General features: G+C 35.6%; 1 protein-coding gene across 3 annotated transcripts; it reads right to left on the bottom strand.

The window, feature by feature from the left end:
• Window positions 1–396: 396 nt before the first annotated feature.
• Window positions 397–19808, bottom strand: RB195_020874 (uncharacterized protein; the record flags this gene model as incomplete). Of its 3 annotated transcripts, XM_064189395.1 has the most annotated exons (9): window positions 397–475; window positions 549–600; window positions 663–918; window positions 1866–1935; window positions 2060–2166; window positions 3029–3130; window positions 3199–3381; window positions 6768–6817; window positions 19784–19808. In XM_064189395.1, the coding sequence occupies 9 exons, from the start codon at window positions 19806–19808 to the stop codon at window positions 397–399; spliced, it is 924 nt and encodes a 307-aa protein (XP_064045276.1). The 3 variants fall into 3 exon arrangements, with proteins under 3 accessions (XP_064045276.1, XP_064045277.1, XP_013292742.2); XM_064189396.1 differs by lacking the exon at window positions 19784–19808 and having other exon boundaries at window positions 6768–6809; XM_013437288.2 differs by lacking the exons at window positions 397–475; window positions 19784–19808 and having other exon boundaries at window positions 550–918; window positions 6768–6809.
• Between the last annotated feature and the right edge of the window lie 617 nt (window positions 19809–20425).

The following is a 20425-nucleotide window of genomic DNA, read 5'->3' as shown; positions in this document are numbered from 1 at the left end:
TTAATAGAGAAATTAGAAACGTCGAACTCGTAATCCTTCCCTCTCACAATCAATGGGATCGTGCATCAAAATAAGTATCCGGAAATCTAATTATGTCAGTTAATAGGACCAGATAATTCTTTGTACTCTGATTTTCAGTCGAGTAAAACGTTATATTTATCGGTTCACCAGTTTATCCTCTGGAATAAATCCTAGGCTCCGCTTAATTGAATCGTTTGCGAACATTTATCATGTGATAGCGGTTTGTGATCTTCTCCGAACCGGAATATATATTTATAATTAATTAACTAACTAGAATTACCTACTTATAAATCTTAGAAAGCGTTGGATGAGGCAAACAACCCGTCTCCATGTATTGGAAAACAAAATAATACAATGATGATGTATTAATATTTATTATATACATATATACATAATTTTTCTCCATGTAGGAGAAACGCAGTAACCGTTTTCGACAAACGCGAGGACTGTTGCCCTAAAATTGATGATGATCAATATTTTAGAAAGTAACTAATTTTCCTCTACCGTAACCAAATAAAGGGACTCACATTATCGATCCGCTTCCGAACGTGGTTGTTCGATTTGAATGGCCACAATTCGCTGTGGTCGAGGTTGAGATGGCCTCTGAGATGTGGTGGTGGTGGTGGTGGTCTTCAGATAACGTTGCACCTGTGCTTTCAGTTGAGCTTTAGCCTTTTCGTTGGGCTGTGATCGTGTTGATGTCTGAGCGACAGGTGTTGTTGGTTTTGACGTCGAACAGCTTGGGAATGCTTGTCCAGAACGAGGCAGTAACGTCTTTGAGCAACATGGCTTCTGTAGACTACTTCGTCGTATCGCCTCTTCATACGATGGAAGTTCATCGACAGAACATACGTTCGGTGCAGCATGAGAAATACAGTACGCATATGAGGGAGGATGCTGAAATTAACTAAAGTTACTCGTAATTCTCAGCAACAGATTTAAAAAAAAATCATATTTCTTAATTTCTTGTGGAGGAAAACGTTCAATTCAATGGTCCATCAGTTTATCCCTGGAATAAATCCTAGATTGATCTTTATTCTCTACTTTTAGTATTTCTCGGGAGATCAAAGTTGACTTTAAAAAAAAGGAAAACTCCATCTCATCCAAAGGCGGACGGATAAGAGGGAGAAGCAGATTTCACATTGCCTGGCGAGACATTTTACTGTACATTTACGGAATTTTGAGGCATTACTCAGATTTGTGGACTGAATAGGCGAGTTTCCATGGATAGTTGGTTGACTCAATGAGGACAATGTCCGACCGTGACCACCAGACACTTTTTTTTGCCTCGTTGGAGAATGTCCGACGATGTTGATGTACAGCCTCGAAAAAAAAACCTCTACGAGGAGTTGTCAGATATTTAGTGGTATTTGTTATTTGTTTTTTAGGACAATGTTCGGACACGATGCAGTCGGCCAAACGGCGCGCAAAAAAATGCACAAAAAATAAGCGGCAAATATGAAAAAAATCGCTTGGTCATCAAGGTGTTAAAAAAAATTCCAACGCTAATTTGCGACCGATAGGCCTGGCCTCATTACACCTCAACGAACTCCTTTTAAAAATTGTAATTTTAGGATTACAGGAAGATGTTCAAAAATTAAACGTCTTCCTGTCATCCTAAAATTACAATTACAAGCTTTACTGCTTACAAAAGTCTTAAAAAATAATTTTTAGAGCTTTCTGATCATCCAGCCGATTTATAAAATGAATAAAAAATAAAAATAAGGCAGTAAAAGTCTATTTTAAATCATATGCAATGAAATACCGAAATTTCTTAACCAGATCGATGTTCGGATCTGTTGTTGGGTTTTTCTGGATAAAATAAAAATAGAAGAAACTCTCACCCTTTCAACTTCCTTCTCTTCCCCGTCACTATTCCCGAAAGCAATTCTGTACCAAGCGCAGAAAAATAATCTGAAAGTGGAGTTAGGGATTTTTTCCGACAGTATTCAAAAGTAAAAATAGTTGTAATACAAAAAAAAAATGTGCAGAATGAATAAGTTGAGAGAAGAAAAAAAACTTGGAAGAAAATCCACACCTAATTTCTATACATATGAGCAGAATAAATGCGACAGTCCATAACGGTAAGGACGGATAGGCATGAACAACGGTACGCCACAACGAAACTGGTGACTGTGAAACAATCTGGAAAAACGATTTCTCGGGAACGATTACACTATTGAAAAGAAGATTTATTTTTTCCATAGTATACATATTTCCATCTCAAAATCCTTTTTCTGGACCCAAACCAAAAAAATCTGGCTTGAGGTTGTTCACCCGCTGCTGGTTCAGAGCAGTGTCAGTGGAAACGCGTCAAAAATTTAAAACTATTCGAAAATTAAATAAAATAAGCTTTGATTTTCTAATGTTATGATCCAGAATGGATAAGTAATTTAATATAAATTAGGAAAATTCCTGATCAGTATACTTATACTGACTTTTATCCAATGGTGGACTAAAAAAATGCTATGTATTCCTTAGATTAATTCCTTTAATTCATAATTTAATTCTTAGAACCAGAAGAAAGATATTTATTTCCGAAGTACTACTAAAATAATCGAAAAATTATACATGTTTTGTCTAAAGTATGATAACTTTGTGCGAAATCATTTTTAAAAAATATGAGCAGAGCGATTATCATTAACATACGATCCTTGGCAGCACCTTTTTGAAGGAATTTTTTTTTCTTTTTTTTCCACTCTATGAACAGAATTTCATGGAATTCTTGGATAATTAATACTAGGAAATAAAAAGGAAATAGAAAGGAGAACACTGATTTGTGTGATTCATAAAAATCCATCTTTTCCAGTTTCACTATTATTTTCGACTCACTGGAAGCAAGAGCCAATGAGAACAGGGCACTGGTAACGCCCCCTGCATAAACGCAGCAACAAGCATTCGTTAGAGTTCTCTCAAACTTAATTAACTACCTTATAGTCTTTTATAGAATTTCAGCAAAAAATACGTGATTTTGCAGACCTTAGGAATACAGGGACAATTTGCTCACCTCCGTCCCTTGGATCAATGGAGCCGTCTCCTTAAGATAATGAGCATGAAAAGTATCGATCGAAACACAACCTATGAACAGCATAATGAGCAGTAGTAGAATCTAAACAGAATTCAATCTTTTTAAGCTTCCAACACGTCCGATCGATAATCGATCGATCTGTGCTTTACCTTGATGGCTATATTAGGCACAATAAGTACGGCTGCTTTACCAGTAATACCAATAGCAGCCATAGCAAGAAGAAAAGCGTCCAACATCATAGCCGCTGATAGCGGTCCTATCGGAAGAAGAAACGACAATGCGCCGATAAATAGACAGTTAGCTGGCACTGCATACTGTAGAGCACGCGCGTCCTGTAACGAAAACATTGAAGGCGGCGAAGAATTAGAAGTAAATGAATCAGCTGCGGTCTAAATTCGAATGAATAGAATTGCTCAAAATAATAAACAAAATAATAAATAATAAAATAATAAACAATACTGGCCACTGGAAAGTCTTAAAAAGTCTTTTAGAAAATTAGAAATTTTAAAATAATCGGAAAATAATTAGAAACTATAACTTGACACAATACACAATTCGAAAAGGACCACAGCGTATTAGAATATTTCCTAAAAATTTAGAATATAAAACCAGTGATAATTAAGGTATAAAAAATGAAAAAACAAAAATATTCGAAATTTAACAAAGTATTCAATTGCATACAAAGAACACTCCAATTATTTATGGATTTCAGCCGCTTCTTTCGACAAATATGACATCTTTTTCTTTCTTTTCCATTTTTTCAAAATATATTCATTTTCTCGATGGAATCCCTTCGAATAACAAAATTTTCTTAATGGATCCGTTACTCTTTATCCTCCTTATTCTTTACCGAGTCCTTCATGGTGCCTTTTGGACGTTAGCTTTGAAATCCGGACTCCTCGATTAGAACCAAAATGAAAACGTGACAAATAGCCTCATTTTAAGTATCACAGTTCCAAAAAAGTCATCAAAGTGCAAATCCATGTCTCACATAACAAAAATCACTTTGTACTTAATAGATTGTGTATAAAAAACCGGTTTTGACGTTATTTCAGGCGGAAAAACCGTTCTGTAAGGGAAACAACTAGAATTTGTGAACGCGGAATGAAACCGAAGGTGAGGTGAACTCTAAAACAAGAGGTATTACAGCTGTTATTTAGCGCCATCCACATTAATTCATTCTTTTTTCATTTGTTGACAGACAAGAAAATTATTGTCGCGTGTAAATGTAGTAGCGGACAGCTGGTTGGCTATGATCATATGAACAACAAAAAAATGAGTAATAATTTGTCAATGGCAACGGTTGCGACACAGCAGCAAATATTTTTTTAGATGAGGATCAATGGAAATCTTGGATCTCAGGTCAGGAACGAGTCGGAGAACGCGAAAACTACGCAAACTCAAACTTCAAACTTCTTCGGTCCTACCTTAGAATCCCGTTTAGGTCCAACAACGAAAGTCGTCCTTTAATGGAGTGCCCGGTCACCACGTATGGGAGGTAATGAGAAAAATGAGTGGATGAGTCGAGTAAAATTGGTTTGTAATCCGTCCTAGGACCTGATGTGCTCTTAGTGCGGTTAATCCACGAATCTACCGTAGCATGATCGCATGGGAATATTCAATTTCGTTCCACGACCAAAGTTAACCATGCGCTACGTCGCGGTTACGCATCTATTAGGCTGGAAATTTATTAAAACATTGACCGCAATGTCTATTTGGACGCACGATTTTTTGAAATTCAGTTTTTCATTTTCGCTCGTATGGTTGAATAAATTTTCTACATATACATAGAGAAGATGTACGCACGGTCGCCTCCAGAAACGGTAACTGGACGAAAAAAGACAGAAGAACCGTTTCATTTTTATCCTTGATCACGTCATTTTTCAAAAAAAAAATCGAATTTTCCTTTAGCAGCTCCTGTTATTTTCGAGGGCTCCCACTTAATATAGAAATATGAAAAAAAGTCATTCATTGTAGCTGCGACTTGGGAGATGAAAGACAGCAGCAGATGAAGAGAGAGAGAGAAAGAAAGAAAGAGAAAAACAAAGAGAGAACGGAAGAGGAACGAATATTGATCGATCGATATTGAATACTTCCACCAAAACATTGGAATTATTCAAAGTGATATATCTTTTTTCCTTTATAAATGAGAAGTGAGAAAAGAGTAATGGGACTGCTTTTCCGTGAAATTCCTGGTATTGTGTCATCCTATCATCCTTCATTTGTTCGTTTTTGAATGTTAAGGAGTGATTTAGACTGACGTGATGTTTCCAATAATTTAAGTGTTGGATGTCCTTAAAAATTCAAAGTTATTGAAATATTCCAAATAGAAAAATGTTCTTTTAATGATTTGTTCTTTCTACTCAAATACCAGTTGGATGGACGGCAGTTGTCAAAGTATAAATAACCCCCGATATGAAAACATACTCGATGATATCATTAGACGGGAACCCGAAAAGAACGTATACGTCGTCGACGACGACGACGACGATGCAAATGACGTGACGTACCCGGCGACTGGGAATGACAATTGCGGTTATTCGGTGCATTTCCAGAGTTTACTGTTGTGTCCAAGGCGTAAGATTGAACGGATTCTCGATATCCGATGGGTTTTCTACGTTAGATTAGCTGTCACAACACGTGGATTCAGAAGGAGGAAAATTAACGAAACAGTAAGAGTAAAAATATCCAAATGTTTTCTGCACTTTATGGCAAATTAAATCCATGGCTTTCCACGATGTTCATGTTACAAACTAGCTAAGTACTTTTAGCCATTTAGGAGTACATTAAATGAGGACCAATATTTCCAATAACAAGCTAAAAAGAATAAAAGGTGCACTTTATCCGGGTGTGACGCCATTTATTACAATTCCATTATTGTGAAGCTCTATTGGACCAAAAATAGATCAGTTCTGTTCTATTTGTTGAGCACCGAGAAATTCTACGAATGTACGATGCTTTTCCTAAATTTGGCTTAACTCAGAGCTGAGAAATATTACAATACAGCATAAAATTTACAAAGTAATTGTAGTAAAGTAATGTAGAGTTAGTTAGTTATATAAAGTAGCGAAATTTTATATAAAGTTTAATAGAATTTTATATGACAATATTACACATCTGTGATGGAGGAGAAATATAGCGAATAAAAAAACAATTTATCCCTAGAAGAAAAAAAAGCATCAAGAAAGAGATGCGATTAAAAATAAATGGACAAGGAAAACATCTGAAAAATAGTGCACAAAACGAGTATAAAACAAAGAAAGTTCTAGAAAATACAAAAACACGAGTGCTATGGTAATAAAACGAGGTCAAAAAAGATTAATTCTTTATTTTTTGAAATGGCATGAAAAACCAACGCTAGCCGTACCCGTGAGAATTTATTTGAGCAAAAATGTTCTTTCATTAGAAGGAATATACCAAGGCTGTCATTAATTAACTGAATGAAAGAAAATTATTGCTGGATAGCAGGCGAAACGTCACTTTATCGGTAACTTAATAAAATATTTTCTTTTCATAGTAATTCCTTCTCTACGTCTCTGAAGAAAAAAACCAAAATTTTATTCAATAACTTTGAAAGATTCGTCCACGGTCTATACAGCTGCCGTGAAAAATACAACTATTTTTACTGATTCCTCAAATAAGTACATATTTCTGCTCGCCATTGCAAATTTAACTAACAAAAATAGAGAAAAAATAATAGAAAAAAAGATGTACTTACGCTATGCCACAATGTATCACAGACTCGTGACGTTGTCACCATAGGTTGATCTGGAATCAATAAAAAAATTATTGGAATTTATTGGAGTCAGAAGTGGCTGAGGAATTATCTGAGGACTCGACGAGGACTCGAAAAGTAAAGGCGGTAATGAATATCGTAAGGGCTAAACATCTAAATAGGTGAAGTGCCAGGATGAAAAAAAAACACGAAAAAAAAACTCAAGATTTTCTTGAATGTTTTTAAAATGTTTTTTAAATGAATGAATTTAATTTTAAATGATTTAGACAAATGTGGTTTCGTTCTTTTCTGTTCTTTTGGGGCTGCATTGGTGTATGTGAATAAATAAATAAATGAATAAATAAATGAATGAATAAATAAATAAACTTTCAAACTGTTATAGACTGATTTCAGACGAAGAGACTTCAGTTGACATTTCTTCGTTGCTAAGCGCATATTTTTTGTTGCTAATAAACCTGTGATAATCCTAGTGGGCGGCACTAATCTGTTTTTCAGTTATTAGGCGCTTGATATGTTGAAAAAAAAAACACGGCTTAACCACGGCTGAAAAGAGACATAAAATCCATTCGCAGTGAAAGTAAACAGAATCGACGACAGATACTCATTACTGGATACAGTTACAGCACTCGTTATCTGATTAGAATGTGAATTTAAGCGCGTCAAACGTGCGGAGGAGGCGGTGACGAACAGGGCGGGGTATTCCCTGCACCGCCGCCTGCGCTAAGTTCATAAGGTGTGTAGCCCCCCATCTGTTGTCTTGATGGCTTTAGGGTCATCCATTCCAGCGCAACACCTACCTTAAAAAATCAATATTTAGAAGGAATTTGCTGTCCTTAAAAGTATCCTATCCTATCCTTAAAAAGAGGAGTATCCTATCCTTAAAAAGAGGAGTATGTTTAAAAAAATCAGTGTTTAGAAGGAATTTGCTGCTGGGTTGCTGACCAGCACAGTTTTTTTTTAGAGAAATTCAAAGGAACAAAAAAGCCCCTGAATTTAGGAATCAGAGTGGAAAAGAACTAGATAGGAAAAATTAGAACTGAAAAAAAAATGATTTCATGGCAACTATGGAGAAAATGGATCTGATCCATCATCAACAGCATGGATACGGATACAACTTCACTCTATACGATTTCAGGAGGAGATAGCTAGGATAAGGTGGACACAACTGGCATGGAAAAGAAGCGTTGAGAGATTATTCTTACTCAAATAAAATAGAAAGCATAGAGTAAATAGACAAATTTAATTCTTTCTTATTTTATTTATTACTTTTTTTAGTTTATTCTATTAATATTACTTTTACTATTTTATTACTATCACTATTTTATTTATTTCTTAGATGAAATGATGATGAGATGTAACTACTGATGAAAAGTTTATCCACGAGTTAAATGGCAGGAAATCATTGCATTGATGTTAAATACTATTCAGATTATTTTTCCCGGATTTTTTTCTTTCTCTTTCAAACGTCATCATAGTTTTGTGTGGATTCTCATAGAAAAAATTCTTATTTGCCATTGCGGATAATTTCCACCCAGTAATTTCTTAGTAAGATAAGTTTCGACCCAATAAGTAAATTAAGTAATTTCTTTCCAACGCTGGGAATCTTTTTCTACTGTTTTCCCACCACATTTGTGAATATTTTCAAAGTATTAATTTTTTCTTCCTTCTATCACATTTTGTTTTACTCTCGGTGAACGTTTATTATGCGAATTATTCGAGCGAATATCCTGAAACATATGGTGAGAATTTAGAAATTAAAAGCCACAAATAAATGGCATGAGAAATAGGCCACCTGTTCCTGTTATTTCTCAAATATTCCTGCAATATTTGAGAAATAACAGCAACAGTTGGGATATTTGTAAACATAAACATCGCATGGAATATTTCCAAATTTTCTATTCCATTACCATTGCTACTTTCATAGCTGCGCTGCCCTGAGGGCAAAAAGAGAGTCCCAGGCGATTAAGAACCATATATCACATCCGAGCTTAGAATATTCATCATAATTTTTATTGTTTAGAGATGCATTCTGCTTGTTTTATGCAAATTTTGAGATGTGTTCTGCAAAGATTTTTGCAAGAAACGGAAGCAAATATATGTACAGGAGCGATTTCATGCAAATAAACAAAATTTATGTTCAAAACATGGAGATTCAATCACTAGAAAAATTATATATTTGAAGGAATAACATCCAGGATTTGGGTGAGGAGTATGAGGTTCATTTACACAATGTTAGAGAATTTTATTTCCATTATGTCCATTATGGACCATATTTCTCTCTCTGGGCACTTAAATCCTCGATGCTATTTCTCCAAATATATAATTTTTATGGCTATCGTGGTTAAGAATGAGTCCTATAGACAAATAGAAGGAAGAGTTGCAGGGACCGGTACACTTATGTAGCACCAGATGACCGCAACGCGCCCGAAACAATTCCGCAGCCGCTTGCGACAGAAGTACGACGCTAGGATCGCAGTCGCTATGCGTTGCGTTGTGTTCTACGGCGCTGTTACGTGAAGTAAAAATGTACGTGAAGTAAAAATCCTCGCGCTCTTATTCACCGCGAATGAAAACAAGCTGTCGGATTCCAGGAAACCTCACTAGGGATTAGTATTGTCCAGAGTGTTGCTTTCTATCAATGGCACCACGCTATTGACGTCAACCGTATTCAGTGAGAATTAACACTTGAAAGGGCTGAAAAACGAGACAAACATGCTATAATGGCTAGGAAATTAATCTCTAGGGGAGATTTCCACAGCTCCGGGCAAAAGTGCACAAAAAAAACCGCAGAAACGCCGGAAAGACCGGATAACCAGTTCTAAAAAGTATAGTTTCAAAAACAAAAAGCCTCGCCGAGTTAGCGAGTAAAAAACGAACTGATTTATTCGAAATATAAGAAATTAGAATTAAGCGTCTAAGGATGTTAAAGAAGTGAAGATAGCGAGGATAAGGCATCATCTCAGCCATCGAAAGATAAAAATTCCCTGGATTTTCTCTTCGATCCCTATTTAATGAAATGAGAAAAACCAAGCGTTGTAGTTGCACTTTTACGCTCAAAAAAGACGTGTGTAGTCCTTCTGGGAGAAATTCCGAAATTGATGTCCAGAGTTGAAATTGATGTCCAGAGTCCAGAGTCACAATAGCATGTTTAGCATGACAAGGAGAACTCGTGGAAAAGCGACGATCGAAGAAAATTTGTCCTCTACGAACAACAATCTTTATCGAATCCCAGAGACCTTTACTTACATAAATAGATTGACAGGGGAAACATACGTGAAGATAGATCACGTACTGAAATAATTACTTCCGGAAAGTTTTTGTCAAAATGTTTAAATGATCCCTATAATCGAACTTAGGCATTTAAAAATAGTTAGGCGGAAGAAAATTATATATTCAATTATAGGTATCAGCTAGTAAAGGTTTCCAAAATTGACAAATAAAAGTCACAAAGCGATCCCAGGAATTCATGGAAAATTCGTCCGAAATAATTAATGCCAATGACATGAAAAAATTGCTAAGATATTAGTAAAAAAAAAGCAAACCAGTTCTATTGTTACTCTTTAAACCTGCAAATTTGATAATAAAAAATGGATTTTTTTTCTGGAGAAGTACATTTTTCGAACTAAGAAATCTCCTTTATCTTTTCCATAACACTGCAACTTTCTTTTCACTATAATAATCCCTAGAATCCATAGAAGTCCCTAGAATTTTGTTTTTTAGATCTCTTGCATCTCTTTTTTTTTCGATCGGTTGCTTCCGACATTAAAACTCACACATTCGTTTCGAAGTCGTCTTAAATCATTCGTCAATTAAATATTGCAGAAAAAAATTCATTTCACAAACTAAAATCATAAAAAAGAAAGTATTACATCTGTAGAGTGACCTATAAAACCTATAGATTGAAAAGTCCACTATTACAATGTCTAAAAATAGAATTTTCGTAGAAGTACACTCATTTTACTGAGCAATATTTTACTGGCCGAAAAAAAATTCATTAGTGAGTCTCATACTCTTTATTAAGCTACGCTCATCGGGGAAAAAAAACGTTTCTTGATGAGAAATGCAAGGTCTTTGCCCTCGCTGAAATTACATGAAATAAAATAGACGTTGTGAATGAAGATTGGGAAGTGAAGGATAATTTCTAAATATTATCCTGGACTAATGTTATTTTACGATATTGAATATTCCACCTTTTTTTTTGGAAGGACCGTCGCGGTTAGACACTTTCAAAAGTGTTTCCTACAGAGGAAAATTTTTAAATTATTCCTAATTAATTGAAGCAATTTTTTAGTTTTTTGATAGAGGTGATAAACGATCGGTTGTTTGTACGTACGTACGTCTTCGAACATCAAATACCGAAATACCAAGGTTGTAGAACGTGTATGACGTACGAATAACGTCATAAAAACGTCGCCGGTCTTTGTTCGCCCCCCTCCCAACCCCAAAGTAAATGTGGAACAAATAAGAATAGGAGTTAACAGTTGGATGTACGATCGAAATGTCACCAATAAGAAAAGGAATGAATACTTTAAGGAAAGAATAAGTATAAATGTATATAATATAATAAAAAAAAGAAGAAAAGAATTTTAAGAATGAATACTGCCATGTGAACAAAACAAAACGATCATATTTATTACATAAATATTCATATTTTTACATATATTTAAGTTAATGAGAGTTTATGATTATTGAGTCAAGAGAGAGACATATAGAGAGCAGAATGAGGTTGGTTTTTCACCTAATGGTTTCCGTAGGAATCACATAAATTTGAAATTTCAAAGTAGAAAAATAAAAAAGAGTAAAAAAATAGAGAATAAAAAAAGAGTAGGACAGAAAGACGAGTAGCTGAGATTCAGCAGTGATTACGAAGACTTAACGAAAGGTAAGGACGAAAACATGTGTCAGGAACAGCATCTGAAGGAGTTTTCTTTTTTTTTCTTCTTTTTTTTCCGATCTTTTTTTCGCTTTAATAGTACCACAATGAAAATTCCAACTTATGGCTCCATTTATAGACTCAGAAGTCAGTGGTATCGGCACCATCAATCAATATCGATAGTAAGTTTGCTCAAATCCAAGTGAACATAACCAGAAAATTGAAAATGGATTTCACTACTCGTAGTGTTAGGAAGAACTTCGATATTGGGTTGACTAAGCCACATGACTTCTGAAAATCTTTAGGATTTCAGGATACTTAGGATAGGATACGAAAACACCTGTAAACTATCCATTAAACAATACTTAACAGGGAAAAGAAACGCTTGTGGAAACGTGGAAAATTTCCACAAACGCTGTCTTTAAATAGAAATTCCGCGGAGGACGACGGCAGTGACAAATTAAAATTCTGGAAAGAAAACTCGGAAAAAAGATCATAAACGGTGCAACTAATCACAATTGTTTACGTGGCGAAACTCGTAAAAACACGTTCTAACATAATTGAACAAGTTCAGACGAGATATTGCACTGAAAAACATGCGAATCGATTAGAAACCACAATCGGATCGAGTGTTCCGTGTTCGCGAATGTTCCATGTGGAAAAATCCTAACGATTAGCAATGTTTTGCTTTTAACTGTATAGCGACGTTGATTGCTGTTTACAAGTCATGCAGGTAAACAAGTAAACAAGCTATAAGTGAAAACAACCCACAACCAGCGCGGAAAAGTGTTTAGATACCTGGTTTCGACAGAAAACGCGGATCAATGCCGGGTGATCAAACGGATCCAATCAGTTGAATTTGATCTGCGAGCGAATCCCAGCAAGCTATGGAATTTCATATAAAACGCTTTTGGGAGAAAAGAAGACAGATTTAGGATTTTTCACTCAGATGAAGTAAGTAATAAAATGATTTTATTATTATTATTTTATTATTATTATTTTAAATGAGGTTGTAAGGTGTAGATATGTAAGTGAGTCCTTATTTTCTTGTCAAGCGCTACTAATCAGCTAAGTACTGTACATAAAACAAAGCCGCATTATAATTTGATGATTTTTTCCCGGATAAACTTTACAGTGTAAATCTCACAGTTTTGTGATCCACAAAAATGTGTTCAGTACGGTTGGTGGGCAAGAAATAGTGACCAGAAGGTACATCCTATCAAAAATTCAGTCTTCTCGGGATTTCTGGGAAAATGACTCGAGATTTGTGCAGCAAAACTTTTAAGTAAATCATTTTTCCTAATTTTCAGATACTATTATTTCATTCCTAATATAGTAGTGATATAATACTGTTTTGAAAATATGATATAATTAAAGATAAATAAATAAAAATAATAATAGATAAAATTAATCTATGTACGATGTACAAATATTTAAATTGTGAGTGAGAAGTACGCGGAAAGAAGCCAAACTCTTGTGGATCCCCTTCAATCCCTGGAAAGTCGTATCATGTGTTGCAAGTATACAGTAAACAAAGTAAATAAGTAAACAAAGATGAATTGTTGCCAACAAACATCACAACACTGTCTTTTTTCAGCTCACCCGTCATATACGTAAAACTAAAGAGCTCTCTTGCAATCCGACGTGTACGATTTGAACTGTGATTTACTGTTTTCTGTAATTACAGACATGGGAGGGAACAACAGGGGAATCTTGGTTGAAAACTACTAATTTACTGATTCTGAATCCTCTATCTTATAATCACATATGTATTACGTTGAATAAATGTGTTTTTTCTTCCGGAAGATCGATTTTTCAATTTTTTTTCTTCATAAAGGAAACATGCAAGGGGATTACAAGGTCTGTGCGCTTTTGTGTATGTGTGTTTTTTTTTGCGAATCTCACAGCTACAATTATTATTTCTCAAATTACCCGCAAATTACGGCTCTTTGAGCGGGGGTTTAATTTGTGGGTGGATTTTTTCAAAGTGTCATGGAAGCTTCTGCTTGACGAGGACTGTATGTGATTATGAACCAGTTATAATTCAGTAAAAATAGGAAGGTAGTCACTTTTTTCATTTTTTTTTTGTTTTCACAATTTATTGTTAGGAAAAGAAAATCTTTCGTTTTATTGGAAAACTAACTATAGGGGCCGAATTATAGTATTAGATGCGTCCACGAGGAGAGTTTTGTCAAGATAGAACATCAAAATTTAGGGTTGAATGAGGAACAACGCTGTAAACTGCTCGCGGAGAAATGTCTAGAATTTATTATAGTTTCTGAAAGAAAATTGTTATAAAAATTTGTTTTGGTTTTTAGGGAATAGGTATTTAGGGAATAGGTAGCCTAGGTGCGTAGCATTTAGAGCAAAAAAACAACAACAAAAATAAAAACAACGAAGGAATATCCAACTTTGTTTCTAACCAGAAAAATGGTACCCAGTTTTATTTTGAAGTGAAGATTCCAGACATCGAATAAAAAGCAGTGATTATCCACGATAGGAGGATCAATATATAACTGAGAAAAAAAGAAAATTTTTATGCCACGTTAAAGTTTCAAGATACATATATGGATTTCCCTCATAATTTTTTTTAATGATAGTGATGATAGCGAAAAACAGGTGCGCCTTATTGAATCCATGAAACTTTTTTTGAGCCGTGCTAAAGTGTGGCTGTAAAATTTTTTTTGAAATTTTACGGTTTTCGGGGGTAGAAATCTGTTCTTCGTAGTTCAGAGGTGTTCAGACTCTAATGACTTCACACATCTACCCCTATCCCTACCTCTCACCCCCTCCCTCCCCTCCAAAAAAAAAGAAAAAAAGAAAAAGAAATACATGGAGAACAAAAAAGAAATAAACGAAACCACCATCGAAACGAACGCTGGTAAAAGAGTTTGTTTTGGACATCGCCGAGACAAAATACGGCGTCATGAGGCTATTAAGACTCAAAAATTCCGGATGACTCATGAGAAATTGTCGAGGCGAGTGCACAATTGACGCCCATTGATGCAAGCCACCTCGATTATTGTGTACGTGTTTACAGTCAATTTTATCACAACAATACCTATTTTTAAGCGCTTTGTGCTGTCGCGAAAACACAACAAATAATTTAAATGAGGGAACAGAGGACGAATCTACGATGATTACTGTCATCCTAAAAAGAATTTTCTGTTAATTAATTTTTAGTTTATTTTCTATTCTTTTTAAGAGCCTGGGGCATATTAATACATTAAAACTTTACCTTCTGAAAGAACTATCCTTATCCAATTGAAACATTGATATTTTTTAAACTCAAGCGCATTATGAATATGATTTGCTCACCTCTAGCGCTGTTTCACGAGAAGCCTATGAATATGTAGGTGAAGTGTAAACTCATTCCTCGAACAAGCGCACAAAAAAAAGAAAAGATGGCTTGGTCAACAAATTAATAGTACACAATCTTCAAGCGTAGAAAAAAAATGAAAAAAAGAAGTATGTTATGATCATAAATGTAAGCTAGGAACAGAAAAGGGAAAGAGAAAGGAAATAAAAAAGAAAGAACGACTAGGCAAGAAATTAGATCTTAGGAAAAAGAGAAGAAAAGGCGATGAGGAGAGGAGAGAGGAGCACAGGAAAGGAAAGAAATAAAAGATGAAAATAGAAAGAAACAATGAAAGATTATGTTAAGGGAAAAAAAGATGTCATTATAATAAATGTCGGTAGGGAACAGGAGAAGGAAAAATAAAGGCAATGAAAAACAAAGAACGACTAGGCAAAGAAATTGGACCTTAGAAAAAAAGAAAAAAGGAAGATGAGGAAAGAAGTGTAGGAAAGGAAAGAAATAAGAAATGAACTTGGAGGAAAACAATGAATGATCATACGAAAGGAAAAAAGGGGAATAAGGAGAAAAAAGGCATGAAGAAATAAAACGACGAGTTAGAGGCGAAGTGGAAGTGGATGAACAACAGAATAGAGCATAAGAGGGGCTGAGCTTATCGTAGAAAAAAATTAAATTCGGAGTTAAAAAATAGGGAGTGATAAATATCAAGAAATGAAAATAAGAAGAGGAGTCTGAAATGGGAAAGGAGGTTGTTATAACAGGAGGAAAAGCAGTAGCATATACCCATAGAGGTTTTTCTTTAAAGTGAGAAAAAAAATTTCTAGTCCTGGATCCCGAAGAAAAAAATAGGAAAATACAAAGAAAAAAGTAAATATATAGATTTTCCTAAAACAAACTATAAACAAAAAAAAACCTTGCTAGAAAGCAACGAATTGTTCTTGAAAATTGAGGATTCGACACATTCCTTTTCGCCGGTCTTTTAGTTCTCCAAAAACTCCCGCCATTAGAAACATTTCTGTCAAGATCATTAGAAATCTCTCAACGTTAATGGAACAAGATGGATTTTAGATAAAAATGTTAGCGAGGTTTGTGTTTTTTTTTTCGAGTTAATATGGTAAAATCTTAACGGGAAATAAGTTTCTGCAAAACTGACAGGAATTTTTGCGAAACGAATGTACATAGTGAGCGGTCAAAGAGCAATCCTTAAACATCTGCCCTTAACTAGCAGATGTAAAATAATTTTATTTACCATCTCAGAATGAGGTATCAACATATCAAAGTTTGCCGAAAGTTCAAAAGTACAAGGCGAGGGGAGAGACGGGGAATAGAAGTCTGTGACTTTAAAAGGGTGTAAGGTTCCTTCGATTTTTTTACGGTAAATATTTAAAAAAAACCCTTAAACTTAGTTCCTGTAGTGAAAATCAATAGAAACTGAATTCCTTAGCTAAAATCCATACAAACTACAACTTTTCCGGGTTTCACTAGTCCCGGCGAGTATCATCGACTGGGCACGGATTCCCCATCGTACTCTTGCATAAATAATTCGATGAAAACTCGTCTTCGACAGAAACTCCACGGATTGTGAAGTGAGCAACGTTCCATCCAGAAAAAAAGACGAATTGATTCACAAACGAGTAGGTCTAGGCGACCGATTAACTGAGGAGGTACTGGTGGAACGTGGATGATCTGTCGGCTTAGGTTCACCGCCCAAACTAGTCGTAAACCGACGTAATTTCGGATTAACGTTCTCTGGAGGTGCCGTCCTCTAGGGCACCACTGCTTTCCGATGACCTTTCCGATGAAGTACAACAGAAGTATTTGCGACGTGCTTGAGCTCCGCAGGAGCCAGACCATCCTCAGACTCAGGTGAACGGGCACTAACTCATGAGGTGCAGCTCAAGTGATGAGGATCCCTTGTGCAAAAAAGAACGGGGTCCCTTCGCCAACCATTCAGAAGTGAAGGGGGTCACCGGCTCCGACTATCACATGCATTCTACACAGCGAAAAGTGACAGCGATCAAAGTATAAATGGTTCGCACCGCATCTTTTACCTGGATACCATAATGATTTTAAATTAACCGCTAAATTAGTAATAATTGAGTGCTTAAAAATTAAAAAAAAATTAAATTAGATTAAGTATTTATAAATGTAACCAACTGTAGGATAAGCGGCAGAAAAATGAGGAGGTCCACATTTGAGTGACAGATTTATGGGGTCGAAAGAAAACTCGTTCATTCACAAGAATGAATGAAGGTGATCAGCTAGAGCTCCAGAATAATTAATAATAATATGGAAAAAAATAATTGACATTAAAGCTTCGGGAAGAGAATGTGAAAATATGTGAAGAACAATGTACATACAGCACCTTTAAATTTTCAATCATCACAGAAAAAAGAAAGAATTAGAGAATGTTTCAAATTTCAAACAGCACAGTCATAGAAAACTTATTTTATAACCATTCTGTTTATAGCTGCTTCCCATTCTTGATGAGTCACTGGAATCCACGGAGCTGAAGAACAAAATTTTTGGCATTTTTGCAATTCGGGGAAAAACACGGGACGAAAGTGAGTTAACAGTGGAGATTACAAAAAAAAGAGGGTGGGGTGGGGGACTCAGAAAGAGGTAAGTAAATCTTCACTGTATAAAATTGGGCTATTTATTAACGCAGTTGCAAAGGCGAAGGTCAAATCCTGAAAAGACAGGGGTTTGTTCAACCTCAGACTACTAAACCGAAAAGATCTGGATTTTGTAAGTTTCTCCTAGCCTGCTGTCCCAGAAACCCAATAAAAATATAGATTATAAAATAAAAAAATAATAAAATAGAAACTGTAAGAGTTCCTTTACTCTCACAGCTTCTATTTTATTATTTTATTTTTTATTACATTACTGTTCGGACTTGCAGTAGATCACTACAGAAGTAGTAGTACTGCTATGGAGGAGGAGCATGGTAGGTAGGCGGAGCATACGACAACCTATAACTGGTCGGATTTCTTGAGGGGCATTCTTGGCACGCGGATTGGGTAGCTAGACGACGATGGGAGTGCTTGTTTTTTACAGCGTAATAAGTTGCATCGTTGTAGAGAGAGGACCACGCAATGGTTGATTCACACGCCTTTTTCTGGATTACTGGGGGAATTTTCATAATAAGCGAATCTTATTCTAAGAGCATAGAAACTTTTTCATCCAAATACTATAAATTATATCGAGAAGAAATGAAATGCAGCCTGTAACCATAAAAAGTAGGCGAAAATTAAACTTCCTTTGTTAGTAAGCAATTAATGCAATTATTTAAATTAGATTTAGAAAGTTTTTTAGGGGAGAAAAAAGTTGCTGAAATGACGTAAATGAACTTTAACGGAAAATAGAATAATTTAAACGAGATGCCGTTGAAAAGTGTTAACTAAGCTAAGCGATCGTTTCATTTCAGAAAAAAATATTGATAGCGATAAGGAAAAAAAGGTCCGGATAAAAGGTACTATGGTCAGAAAATTATTGTAAATTAAATGAGATTCGGAGAAACAATAAGCTACTAATAGTGATTCCTAAAATGGAAGTGAGTGCGGCCAAAGTTTTTTTTAAAGTAAAACCTTCTTGTTTCTGCTTTGTGGACAAAATTTATCAGTATTTGGCGGCCAAAAACATCATCACATTGGAATGGCAATGATAGGAACTATGTAGCAATATCTCTAGAAGAGATTCTGAGCGAATCACTGTAAAAAATAAACAGAAATTCACTTTTAATCGCAGCAGTAAAAGGATAAAGTCACTGGCGTATCAATCCACTTGGGATGCGCCAACGCGTTTTACTGAAATTCTTAATCATTGAGGTTTTCTGGAACGCGTGTTGGCCTATACAATGACTTGCGGGGCTCAGCTGATGGATCAAGTCAGTGTTTTTATCCTCCCAATTTATCGATCCCGGAGAGATGAAAGGCTTGGTTTGCACTAAGGCGGTTCCGAACTCTTGACCGTGTGGCTACGACGGACCTCTAACCGACTGCGCCACAACCGCCCCCATCGAAACAATAACCTCGAATCGAGAATAAAAATCGAAACATTAATGTAACTTCGTGTATTTTGGGTCAAGTTCAAGGTGAATTGCTATACTTAAATCGACCTTCGATCGATCGATTGGGATGTAATTCGCTGTGAGGTAGCTTTTTCAATTTTACAGAAATTTTTTTCCATGATCATCCGTCCTAGTGCCAACCAAGCCTTTTATCCCTCTAGGAGTAAATTAAGTAAAGTAAAGTAAAGTAAGTAGTAAAGTAAAGCAAAGTAAATTGACTTTGAGTTGAGTCGGAGTTGTTTGGGAGGGTTAAAAGCGCTAACATGGGAGATCGGCTAGTCCCTGGAATTCATTGTAAGGCTGGCTGACGCGTCCGTAAACTTCAAATAATCCTTTATCCTCTTTATCCATCGCCGAGGCCAATAAAAATTGACTACAGCAATGAACTCCGTTCTGATGTACTCCGCAAAGTACTCTTATCTCGTATTAGAAAAAAAAAAACTGGGTCAGATCTAGATCCGCACCCAATCATGAACTCACCAGATGAGTTTAATCCCGAATTACAATCGTTGACCCCTTTGTTCTGACGCAATTTTCCACAATAAGCAGAGATTTCTTTGTTTCATTCCTCATGTTTCGCGCGGGGGTTTTTTTAGGGAAAAAACGTGCATGAAAGGTGATACTTTTACTTGTTAACAAATGTAGTTATTAGTAATTCTTAAAATATAATGCTATCCAATGCACCGATGGCTTGCAGAAATTGTTGCAGGACCTCTGTGGACAAAAAAAACAATGTTTACCTTGGAAGGGAATCGTTGAAGTCATTCCCGTTGTATGTGCGGTTCTTTGACTCCTTAACCGATCCTAACTAATTGTTCTGATCTCCTCTGAGTATCTGAAAAGAGGAAAATTTCCAAAAATAAGTATATATGCATTATTTCTATATTTTACGTAACGAATTAATAGCATAATAGAAGAGAGAACGTCGAAAATTAGTCGATTAACTTGTTTACGGTCCGAGTCAGGGAATCAACACGGCCAGCAATTAGTGCGACCGCATAGACGCGTGCAGCATCGTCTTCTATTTATTTATTTATTAGTTGGAGGGGATTAATTGACGTAAGATGTAAAATAATGACAAAGTTTAGTTAAGTACAAAAATTTGATATATTTTCCTTTTTTCGGGTGGGACCTCAGCTTCAGATTATTCTCTTTCACTCCTGTATCGTTAAGAAATTAGTTCTCGTCTTATAATTTTTCTTCCATGATAAAATATTTCGAGCTGTCTTTATCCAGAAATATCAGAAAATCATTTGGAGAAAAAGCCTTTCAATTTTCCAGTTCTACAGTTTTTTTTAAAAAAAAGTACCAAACCACCCAAATCCGAGTCAAGTAGGCAAGAATCTAACCTCTTAGTCGAGAAGAAGTAAGGGCGTAGCTGA

Source organism: Necator americanus, chromosome II (assembly GCF_031761385.1).
Source record: "Necator americanus strain Aroian chromosome II, whole genome shotgun sequence".
Classification (NCBI taxonomy): Eukaryota; Metazoa; Nematoda; class Chromadorea; order Rhabditida; family Ancylostomatidae; genus Necator; species Necator americanus.
Note: the sequence above shows the minus strand (reverse complement) of the source record. Positions and strands in the feature narration are given on the sequence as shown.